This window comes from Musa acuminata, chromosome BXJ3-8 (genome assembly GCF_036884655.1).
Source record: "Musa acuminata AAA Group cultivar baxijiao chromosome BXJ3-8, Cavendish_Baxijiao_AAA, whole genome shotgun sequence".
NCBI lineage: Eukaryota > Viridiplantae > Streptophyta > Magnoliopsida > Zingiberales > Musaceae > Musa > Musa acuminata.
The window spans coordinates 44,577,554-44,589,655 of NC_088356.1; the positions used below are offsets into that span (position 1 = coordinate 44,577,554).

The 12,102-nt window shown below is 46.6% G+C and overlaps 1 protein-coding gene and 2 pseudogenes across 1 annotated transcript; all 3 read right to left on the reverse strand.

The window, feature by feature from the left end:
* Positions 1–279: 279 nt before the first annotated feature.
* On the reverse strand, positions 280–3,305 carry LOC135646223 (probable receptor-like protein kinase At4g39110; annotated as a pseudogene).
* A 1,042-nt stretch (positions 3,306–4,347) lies between these two features.
* LOC103996377 (pentatricopeptide repeat-containing protein At4g38150) lies at positions 4,348–5,520 on the reverse strand. The gene has a single exon (XM_018830031.2). It carries the CDS (start codon positions 5,518–5,520, stop codon positions 4,348–4,350), a length of 1,173 nt encoding a protein of 390 aa, XP_018685576.2.
* Positions 5,521–5,789: 269 nt separating this feature from the next.
* Positions 5,790–11,609, reverse strand: LOC103996534 (squamosa promoter-binding-like protein 15; annotated as a pseudogene).
* Positions 11,610–12,102: the final 493 nt, after the last annotated feature.

Genomic DNA, 12,102 nt, shown 5'->3' on the forward strand with positions numbered 1-12,102 from the left:
CAGAGACCACCTTAGAGCAATCCTCGTTAGCCTCTATTCAACTCTCGTCTCTCAACTTGCCCTCGGGAGGATCTTCTAGGATGATTCTACGCCTTCGAGATAGGACCAAACCGTATCGATTCTCAATCCACGACGTCAAATTGTTAACACGATGCTAGAGGATTAACAGACATACTAAAATATATATTCCTACGTTAGAATGGATCAAATATTTACTTGAATATATTTATATATGGATTAATATTAATCTCAGCTTAATGCCCAACCGAACCCCACGACTGCACTCAAGCAGCAAATAACATATATTTTCAAAACAGAAAATTCCTCTGCCTATTTACATCAAAACTGATCTCATCGCACGAATTAACCCCTCACAATATTTGCTACATTATAGGTCGAACACGTTGTAGGTATGATTAAATCCCAGCCATTAAATCCGCCCACGGCAACACATGAAGTCTAAGACACGACTTCCGTCGATCACCTTCCTTGCATCCCTGCGACCTGCGCAAACAGCTCGTTGGCCATTGCCGTGCTCGAGTTCTCCAAAAATCGGCCCGCCACCGGAGTCGTCGCCTCCTCCTCTGGAGCTGCCTCGTTGCAATCCCTCTGTGAACTCTCCGCCACCACACTGCTATTCTTTGACTCGGTGACGTTCGCTGCCTGCTGAGGCGGAGGCTCGGGAGGACTCGCCTCCTGCAGCCGGAGAGCGTACTCGAGATTCCACAGCACGTCGCCCATGGACGGCCGGTCAACCCCGTGCTCCGCCAGGCACTTCTCCGCGGCCTCCACGAACTTGCTGAGGGAGTCGTTGTTGATGGTGCCGGCGATGTTGGGGTCGATGATCTTCTCGATCAGGCCTTTCCGCTTCCACTGCATCACCCACTCCGCTAGGTTGACTTGCTCCTGCGGCAGCGCCGGGTTGATGGCTGGCCGCGCGCAGAGGGCCTCGAGCAGCACCACCCCAAGGAGTACACGTCCGACTTGTCCGTCAGTTGCTGGCACCGGAAGTACTCGGGGTCGAGGTAGCCGAAGCTGCCCTTGAAGGCGGTGCTGACGTGCGTCTGGTTCATCCTCGGCGCGTTGTTGGAGAGGCCGAAGTCGGACACCTTGGCGATGAAGTTATCGTCGAGGAGGATGTTGGTGGTCTTAACGTCACGGTGGATGATCCCCTGCGCGGTGCCGGTGTGGAGGTAGTGCAACCCGCGTGCGGCCCCGATGCATATCTCTAGCCGCTGCTTCCATGAAGCGGCGGCAGGTCGTGCCCGTAGATGCGATACCTGAATGGCCCATTCGCCATGTACTCGTACACCAGGATCATCTCCGAGTTATCGTAGCAGTACCCGATCAGCGACACCAGGTGACGGTGGCGCAGCTTGGACAGCATCTGGATCTCGGTCTGGAACTCGTTGATACCCTGCTCCGACTGCGGGTTCCCCCGCTTGACCGCCACCTTGGTGCCGTCCTCCAGCTCGTCGAGGTACACATTCCCCAACCCACCCACGCCGTCCACCGTGTTCTGGTCGAAGTTCTTCGTCGCTGACTGCAGCTCCGAAAGGGAGAGGTACCGGCCAAGCTCCATCGTCGAGGAGGTATAGCCGCTCGTGTACGAGCCATGGCCAGACTTGCTGGTCATGAAGCTGGTGTTGGTCGTGTGCACGGGGAGGAGCCACGACGAGAAGCTATTTCGCCTCTCGCAGTCTTTGGGTCTCTTGTGCCACTTCATCACCATGGCGCCAAGGCCCGAGAAGGCGCCAAACATCATGGCGAACCCAACGGCAGCGACCACGCGCTTCGAGCTGCTGCCATCGCCGGCCCTTGAGCCATCGACCCCGAACTCGCCGTCCAGGCTCCCCACTGAGTTGCTCATCTTTAGATCTCCACGTCGTTGAGCAACGCGTCGATTCTATCGGTGTTCTCCTTCATGGGACCGATCTGGACGGTGATTCGGCCCGTGGCCACCGAGGCGTTGAGCACCAAGTCTTTGTAGCAAGGCATGACGAGGCCGGAGGTGACGATGGAGAGGTCGAGACCTGAGATGGCCATCAGCCCGTTGATATACACGTTGAAGTAGAGGTCGTTGAGCGACTAGCTAATGATGTCGCAGAAGTGCAACCGGATGAAGTAGTCGAACGAGCCGACGTCGAAGGACCACGTCACGTTGAAGTTGGGGCTCCCCACGTCGGCGTCGGCCATTTTCACGGCGGTGGCGTAAACGGAGTCGGGCGCGGCCAGGGGCGAGGTTCCGTCCGGGTATTTGATGATTTTGGGGGACACGAAGGCGTTCTTGGCGGCGGACCTCGATTGCAGGAAGGGCCCATCCTGCTCCCACCCGCACCCGAGGGCGTCGTTCGCGAGGGTGATGACCGGCCCGCCCACGTTGATCCCGGTAGGCCACCTGGTAGGCGTAGAGCAAGAGGCCGGCGGCCTCCCCGACAGGCAAGACCGTGGAGGCCGTGTCAGGCATGAAAACATCAGGGGCAGAGACGACCTCGACGCCGTTGACGAAGGCGACGGAGTTGCGGAGCGAGTAGAAGTGGATGGTGAGGCGCGGGGAGGTAGTGTTGATGAGGTACTCCTTGAGCACCCACTTGGACGGGTCGTCGACGGTTAAGATGTGGAGACAAGGTCGTCGGTGTTAACGGAGAAGACGACGCTGGTGAGGTTGAAGTCGGTTTCGACGAGAAAGAAGTGGCGCCTGATCTCCAGTGCCAGGCGGGACGGGCGAGGGTGAAGCTGTAGGCAGCATCCTTGTGGAAGACCCTAGCGGAGAGGTAGAGCGGGGAGGGGATGTCGGGTGCGTCGGAAACGGAGGCACGGACATCATCGGCAGCGGAGAGGAAATGGGCGGACTGGGCGTCGATCTTGAACGAGCGACCGTTGGGCATGGTGACCGTGGAGGTGGCGCCGCAGTCGATCAGGAAGTTGTCAGCGGGGCTGAAGGATGTTGGGCAGAGGTGGACGTCGTCAAGGCCAAGCAGAGGAGGAGGAGCCGATTCATTCTTATCGGAATGATGGCCATCTCAAGCTCTTTTTCTCTATCTACTCCCGGTCGAGCATGTAGGTTGCCTTTCCGATCCCAAAAGGGGGCTCGGGAATGTGGAAGAAAGAGAGGCGTAGGAGGGAGCAATGGACATAATATACTTGTAATGCGGCCTCTGCATCTGCTCCATGGTCAGCGAGATTTAGAGCTTCAGGGTAAATATGGAGGGTCGAAGACCGGGTCAAGCTGCAGAGAACAATCTGATGCAGTAGTCTCTTCCCCTCTCAATTCCTCTTCTTCTTCCTCCTCCCTTGTTGCAGTCAAAATCTTAAATCAACAAAATAAATTGATACTTTCAACAAATCTGGATACCATTCATTTGCATGAAAGGTAGTTCATTCATGGTAATGGAATCTGAATTCAAAGGCAATAAAGACTAGTTTGATGACTGCATCTCAATATTGACACTTAAGCTATGAGACCTAAAAATGAAGAGGATACTTGATTTGCAACCTTGTAGGGTGATGGAATCTTTGGAAGAGTTTTCCTGAACAGTATAATGATTCTAGAATTAGCATTGTTAAATTTCAAGTACAGGACATGCTCTGAGCACTAATAATTGTCAACTTTGATTTGCTTCTCCTTGCTAAAATAAATATGAAGATCACAAGAAAGTATCAAGGTTTCCTGACCTGATTATTAGGCTTGGATTTAATTCTGATAAAGATGTGCAGAACAATGTTAGCATGCATAATGTTGCTTGATGTAACCATCATCATAATGATGAAAATATCAAATAATTGAGATGGATGTTTCTTTTAGGTAAAGAAGTATGCAAACTTCCTGTCAAGTCATGGCAATGTTTTGCAGTACATCTCTGCATGTAAAATTCTGAAGGTTTTGGATTACAAAAGAAGTAAAATTCATATCACAACTTCATTATCATCGGCTACTAATTAATGATGAACAAGAAAATGTTTTGCAGTTCTGTAAATTCTAAAGAAACATATCATGACTAATTCGGTCATAGCTTGTCTATGGTATTTTTAGATCACAAGGGAGATGTAAAGAATAATTCAAGATAAGATTCAACAAAGAAGCTATGAATATTTTCACAAGTTTGTTTGAGGACCTCAATTTAGCTATGTTTTTGACATAATTGATCCTATTATGTTTATAACTACAGCTTCATCAAAATTGTTGTTGCTAATATGATCATAAACATGCATCACTTCACTAGCACCAACAGAAAATTTACTTGCAAACCTACTAAATTATCAGCGAACAAATTCAAGATGCTCAAAATCAACAGTGGGAAGGAGTTGCAAATACCAATTATCTGAGGAAGAGATTGCAGAAGGTCCTCACAAATCCTTTTTTCCGGAGATGGCTTCGAAAACCATTGGCGAAAAAGGTCCTTTCTTGTCCAAATGCTCGCTAACAGCTTTTAGATCAAGAACAAAACCTCTCTCCCGCAACCTTTTGACAACATCTGCAGCTTCCTCCACCCCTTTCTCTCTGCAGAAACCATCCACCACATCAACTACAGTCGTCACACTGGGTGAATGCCCAGCATCCAACATCTCCATGCAGAACTCAACCGAATCATCCAATTTCTTCCCTTTGCACAAGCCCTGAATGAGAACCTTGTAGCTAAATGCATTAGGCGCAGTTCCGTTCTTCTGCATTTTCCTGAAGATCCTCTTTGCATCGTCAAATCTTGCAGCCTTGCAGAACCCTTCCACGGCAGCAGTGTAAATCACAACCTCAGGCATCGTGCCCTTCTCGCGCATTGAACCGAACAGCTTCATGGCTTCTTGAATTAACCCATCTTTGCAGAGCCCATCAAGCATGGCAACAGCATTGGGTATAAGCCCAGTCTCTTTCATCTTCTTGAAGATCTCATCGGCATCTTCTGGCGGTGCCTCCTCTGCTGCAGACTTGGCTACCGTCGGAGGTGTTTGATCCACTACATCCGATTTGTCTACCGTGTGTCCATCTGCTGATGGTGGCCGCGCTTTTTGTTGTGGCGACCCAGAACCTTCGAAATAGTCCCCACCGAAATCCTTGAACTGCGACTGCGGCGACGGACCAAAACCTTCTCTCGGCGGGTCTCTCCTCACACTGTTGCGTGTATGCCCGGGAGGAACTCTACCCGTCCTATCGGCCAAGTCGAAGTCGACCAAAAGATCATCCGCAGCGCCATCGCTGCCGTCCTCCTCTCGCAAAGGCGGCTCCTTTTTCCTTTGCTGGGCACCGCGCAACGATGGTCCATCGTAAGGTCGATCTGGAAAGGCTTCCCGGTGCGCCCTTTGCGGCCCGTTGACGCCGTCGTCGTCTCCGAAGTTAAGGCCGCGAAGGAAGATGTCCTCGGAGCGGTCGTCCCTGCGTCTGTCGCCTCTCATTGGTCTTCTAGGGTTGTTTCTCGTGCTGAAATCGTTCGACGGCACACATCTCTCCAATATATAAGCTTTATGTTGGTAGCAGATCCGCCTCCACGGATTGGAAAGGAGAAGCTTGGAGAGCGCAGTTCGCATCGGTCTTCAGCTCGAGATGGAGATGGAGATGCAGACGATTTCCGGTACTTTCCCAAGGCTTAGGGTTTTATTGGAGACAAAAGAAACAAAAGCAATGTCACTTTCTACCCGCCTCCCGCGTACCCATCCGATACCCGTGTGGTAGTAGGAAAGCTAGAGCGGGGTCCACTCACTATCGTGAGATGACCATCCATATAAAATGACGAAAATGCCCAGTGGAGAAGACACAACAGAGAAGGGCGCTTTGGTCACCAGCAAGATTTATGTCATCAGGAATAGTGTGGACACCAATTTGATATAATTAATATCTAAGAAAATTCAAATCACATTTTTCATGAAACAAAATTATACTTGTCGCATCCAACAACATCATCGAATGATTTGAGATTGACACTTCTATTTAACAGTCATTCAATCAATAATAACAGGAATAATATTTTATTGTCTGCCAACATCTGTCATAAACATTACTTGAATGATGAATCATTTTATTCTCCAGAATTTGATCAATTATAATCTTCAAATTTTGTTCATAGTATAGAATGAACTGTCTTTTACATATGCACAGCTAACCTTTTCTTCTCCCTCCTTGCCTTGCTTAACATAAATTCCTCACCATGAGTGTGTGAAGATTAGAAGATTCTTTATACATACCTTTAATCCATTGATGAAGTAGGCACTGTAAGGCCATTCAGAACAAGGAGTTGGCACCTTTTGTTTGGCACTTGGCTAGAAAGAGATGCAGCAAAGAAGATGGAGATGAGAGTCATGCATCAATTGCCAAGATTAAGGCCTGGAGAGACTCACCATGTACTGTGCGCTGATGTTGCTTGAACAAGAGTATATCCATCTGTTGATCCAACTATCCATCTCTTACCGACTCCAAGTTCCTGATGCCAGTAACAATGCTCCAAAGTTATTTCAGACAACTCATGAACATTTATCTTGTACTTCCCGTAGACATATACACCACCAATGTAAGCCAGAACCACAATATATAAGCAGCAGTGATACTTGAGGAATTTCTCTGAGTACAACCAATGGTTTAGCTCCACAATCTTTCTCTTCTTTGCCCCGTCAAAGTTTGGGGGATCCACTCTTCCACTGAACAATTTTCTACTGCAAGATCGATCCACAATCCGATAGTTCATGCTGCCAAATCAACACAAAGTTCTTCCTTGACAAAATACACCCCCAAGACGTTGCCGGTTACCACCTCTCCCAACAGAGCTGGCATCTCAAGTAAAAAGAGGTAGATAACATGATCAGTATCTTCATATCTAGGCTAGGCACTTCATTTGCACCATTACTATTCCTTTAAAGCTATCTCTGGCCGAAGTCCACATTCTCCCACTTGAATGGCTCAACAGAACCAGTATGTGGTGAACCTTGACAAATATGCAGACGCAAACACCAGTCTGTTACAGTAAAGATTGTTCCTCGACACAGTATACATATAAGGGGACTGATCATTCTCATCCACTAATGAATTCCAGCACTTCAATCCAATCTAACAAATAAGAGACAAATAAACTAGTGATGTTACCTTGTAAAGGTTAAGAATATAATTTGTGCAGCAACATCTATGACAGTTTGAAAACCACATCATTCTGAGGATAGAGTATGGAGATGCAGTTATTTAGTTTATACACTACGTACTACATATTATTGGGCTAGGAATATAAGAGGAGCAGAATTTATCTGGCTACAGAAAAGAAGTTATAGAACTAGAGAACTAGATTTACCTGTTGTGGATCATTAGTGAGTGCATCAACAATGTCCTCTGAATCCTGCATAGATGCTGCCAAATGCAATGGGGTCACCCCACCTAGGGCTGCCACAATTGGAGAAAAAAGATACACCTTTGTCACATCTTTTCCATGAGACACACAATAATGGAAAAGAAGATCTAGAAGATCTACCATCTTCCTGCACCTTCTATTAACCGCTCTGTTCAGGAGGTGAATATCTGAAAGCATTTCGAATGACTTTTGTACGAAGGCATCATTCCTTAAGCTTCTCTCCACCAGAATATCCAGAAGGGTTTTGATAAGACTGCGCCAATCTCGTTCAACCGAAAATGTAAGCAGGTACTTAAACTGTGCACTAGAGAAATCAGGCAAAGACAGGAGGCTGCATGGCCTATGTGTCCTCTGAAACAGCCAACCAAGTTCATTTTAGAAAGTGTCAAACAACCTCCCTCGACATAGGCCCTGCACTATTAACATGTTCCTCGGCAATGACATTTGTTGTCTGAACATCTTCCTCAAATTCTGATTCAAGGGCTCTCAATTCCTGACAGATGCTAGTATCGGCAATAATAATTGGAAAACTGTTCCCTTTGAAACTATTTTCCACCTGAGCATGGAATTCAAAAGTTAGTTGAGAGCAGGCCCATCCTACCACACCTATCTGGAAAACAATGAAGTCATGCTTTTGAATGATTTGCTGCCACGTCAACTGGAATGAAATGAAGGTGACCACCTCAATGAAACAGCGACCAGAGGCCTTCGGAGATCCTCCTGGAAAGGAAAACCTCTCCACACAGGAATCATCACATATGGTGCCCGGATATGTTGAGAAAAGAACTTCCTTTAACATATATTTACCAATATAAATGCAATGGGTCTTGCAAGAATTAAATTAAAATTTATGAGTAACATAAGTTGGTAGTATAAGAATTTCTTTGGATAAACAAGGCACTGCAATGCTCAACTCACTTGGTGCCAGGAACAATCAAATTGCGATCCTTTTAGGACAAGGGAAGTTTCCAGCTCACCAACAACAGCAATAGGTGATACAGTCAACTCTGGAAAACTCCATGCCCTCCAAGTCTTGACAAACGGATCTTCCCTGTAATGGCTAGCTATTATATAATCCATGATAATTGCGATATAAATATTTCAAAGCTTCAAAAAAGATAATTGGGACGAGCATCCAAATATCTAAAACTAAAAAGTGGAAAAAGATCAGTATGTAAAGGTGATATGGAAAAGCAAACCATCCTTTATGTGATACCAGCTGCCTATTTGTATGAACTAAAAACCTCCCATTTAGCCAAAACTCAGCTTCGGAGGATTGAACTAGTGAGGTGGCATGCTGAAGAAGATCATTTTCATGCCGCAAACCAACATATATTTTCAGAATACTATAATCCAAACTAAAGCATAGAAACAATTGAAAATGTGAAAAAATTAGTCACTGACTGCCTTCCATGCAATTGACTGCATTCTTAAATAAATTGATAACACGACCAGGTCGAATGTAACTCTCCATCTCCGAAGGGCTGTTTGAAAGCCAATTTAATATCTGAATAACAGGAAATATGAGCACCTAGCTGATTATTCAATGAAGCAAATACAAGGGAGCATATATATAACAGAATTTCTACAATACCTGTGAACGGAGATTATCAGGGAAGCTGCTCGGATCCTTGCCAAAAAGCTTGAAAATTATCCGCACAGTCCGATCCTGTTTCATCATGTTGATGTAATAGCAAATAAAACACACAAAATGTTAAGACAGAGGTGCACGACCATATCGTACATTACCTGAGAACTCAAACTGGAAGTGGAGTGATCTGAGGCTGAAGATTTGTAACCAGCTTGATATGGTAAACTTTGAACTACCCTGCTTTCAGCTTGTGTTTCTGACCCCTTAAAGAGCTCAATCGGTGCACTCCCACCATGACTAGTGCTTAATTCAACAGTAGCATTTTCTTCCCTGCTCGTGCATATTTCACACTCTCCAACATTGAATGTAGAGGGAATAGCTTCTTTGTAACTGGGGGAGAAGATGAACGAGACCTCTCTTCCACATGGTTGCTAATTTCAGAGAAGAGATATTTCATTGCAGAACCTAGCTCTGGAGGACTGCCATCATCAGCAGGACCAAAAAACTGCAAAGGTAAACTTGGGCATACTTGCTGAACTGTCTTCTGAGGTACATCTGCCGGAGATTGTCAGATGTAGTTGTCTCTCGATATTCCAACTGAAGGATAGATATGAGATGATTTATTATGTAAATAAACATTAACTTGGGGGCTCAACGCTTTGGACCTTGGTTCTATCGTTGCCACTACTTTCAGTGCCTCCTTGTGAAAGAGATGCAGGGGCATCAGGAGCAGATGCAGCTAGCACTGCCAAGAGAACTGTCAGCAGGTTTGTTGTGGCAGATGTTGCATTTTCGTTTCCAGTTGCCTTTGTTGACTGTTCAAGTGAACCTAGTGGTGGAAGTTGTGATACATCCAAATCAAAACCTCCAGGTACAGATGATCTTGAGGAAGTGTTTACCTCAGTCGAAGCACTTAAACTGCTAATAAATTGGACAAGATGATCTCTATCAGTCAAAGGAGGGATACTGGTCTGTTTGTCTTTAGTGCCACCTGCAGTTGCAGTGCTAAAAGATGAAGCAAAAGATCACACTATATGTCACAGATTGATTATCCAGTAAGCAACATGCATTACCTTGCAAGCGTGCTAACATAGGTAACAAATTGACAATATCCAAATTCCGACTCCTTTTTTCTTGGTTTCTAGGAAACAATAGTTCAGAAGAGGCATCCTCTAGTTGTGTCTTCCTTCTGCATCGATTATGTCCAGCAAGACGCCTCTACAGCTTCTCTTCCCCTGTCAAACTCGGAAAGGGGATGAAATCTGAATTAAATGATATTGCAGATCGAAAGACTACATGATTGTTATCAGATCTGAGATAGTAGAACAACTTAGAAGACATCCAGATTTCTTTGTAGGGAAACCAATTGATGCAAACTCCAAAGATCTTAGCAAAAGCCATCTACCTCAGAGAGACTAATTTACACCTACTCGTGCCAGTCTTAGTTACAATGACTAAATACCGAGCCTTGATTGTGATCAGCCTATTTTGCATTCGACAAAATTAATTGAATTAAAACATCATATAGAAAAAGATCAAGCATTTCCATCATGAATAGGCAAGGGTTCCAATTGTAAGCTGAAAGGACAGAGGCTTGAGATCCATATTACCTGCTGCACTGCTGGCAAAACTTCTGCATCCGCTTTCCCACAAGTGCCTTGGCGGTCTTACTGTGCACCTTGCGCACCATTTGTCGCCTGTGATAATCCTTGGCGCTCGACATATCCGCCCGGCAATCATCCACCTGACACATTGGGTAGCTGCTGCCACTCCTTGGAAGCCAGACCTGACCCTCTTATAAGGCCTAGCCGTCGGCTCCTCAACCACGGAGTACGCACCGCCTCCTAGCTTCAAAGCTCGGTTCTTATTATCCACTTCCAAATTCCTGCGCAAGACCGAACCTTTCGTGCCCTCATCCCCTTTCTTCATCTGATCCACCATGGGAGTGGCTGCAGAAGACGGTTGGAACCCCAGAAAGAGGACCTCCGATGCATCAGACGAGGGCTTTGCCATTAACCGCACGCTAACCTAATCCCACATCTTGGGGTTCCAATTATCCCTGGTATTCGGAAAGGAAGCGCCCATCAGCCGCTGCTGGCTCTGTAGCTGCTGGTTGAGGTCGGGAAGTCTCGCTTCTTAGCGAGCAGCGGGGCCTGGTGGAAGAGTCCGGGGAGGGCCCGTTGATGGTGAAAGAAGGTGGGAGTGACGACCTGCGCACCGACCTCTCCCTCCATCTCTCCAGTCTAAATCGGACCCTCGATTCCGAGACCGCCAAAAGCAGAACGACGTTCTCCTCCTCTGATCCATCTCTCCACCAAATTCCAATCCGAAGAACACCCAGGAATTCAAGAATCCATCAACAGATCATCATGGTGATAGCTTTCTACATGAAGTCAGTCAAACCATACCCAGCCAATCTCAGAACAAAAAAAGAAAAAAGAACATCTGCTCATCTTCTCCATAATCTCCAAATCTCAATCTTGGACAACGAGCGGCAAAACAACATAGATCGAGACAAAAACCACAAGAGAGACTCGAAACCGCAACGTCTGACCACGAAACAAACCAGATGCGAAAATGAATTCAAGAAAGAACAGATCTGGTGGAAGAACAGTTCGACAGGAGAAGACGCCGAGAAGAGAAGTTTGCTCTCTCTTGAGATCTATTTTAATAGATCGACTGATAAAGAAATTAAAAGAGACAAAACCTTAAGAGGATAAATATGAAGATTATTTGCTTGCAGATTATAATCGTAATAATCTCTTTCTTTTTGTCACCCCACGGTGGCGATTCGCCGTACGTGGCATACTCCTCGTCACGTTACGCCCGGTGAAAACAAACACCACCCTGACGTACTGTAGTCGCTTTCGTACCTTGACTGCCAGCGGACAAGGCCTTGAAGCGATGTGGGGTCCCTCGCCTTGTCGCTCACCACCTCCGATTTCTCACGGACGAATCGGGTCGGTTCAATTCAGGTACGGGATTAAGTAGTTGAAATGACCCAAAAGCCCATGGTTATTTTCCATAACTACGGTCGCGCCATATCAAGTGCATGGGGTCGGACGGGGGCACGATAACCGCGAGGGGAAAGCGTACCCGTTTATTTGGTCGTTGACGGACGTGATCGCCTCATCAGACTCGTACACGAACATTATTGCACGTCTTCTTAATGTCCTATTCATGATGACG

Excerpts from the sequence above, each read along its gene's own strand:
- LOC103996377 (XM_018830031.2), bottom strand. The coding sequence starts at position 5,520 with ATGCGAACTGCGCTCTCCAAGCTTCTCCTTTCCAATCCGTGGAGGCGG.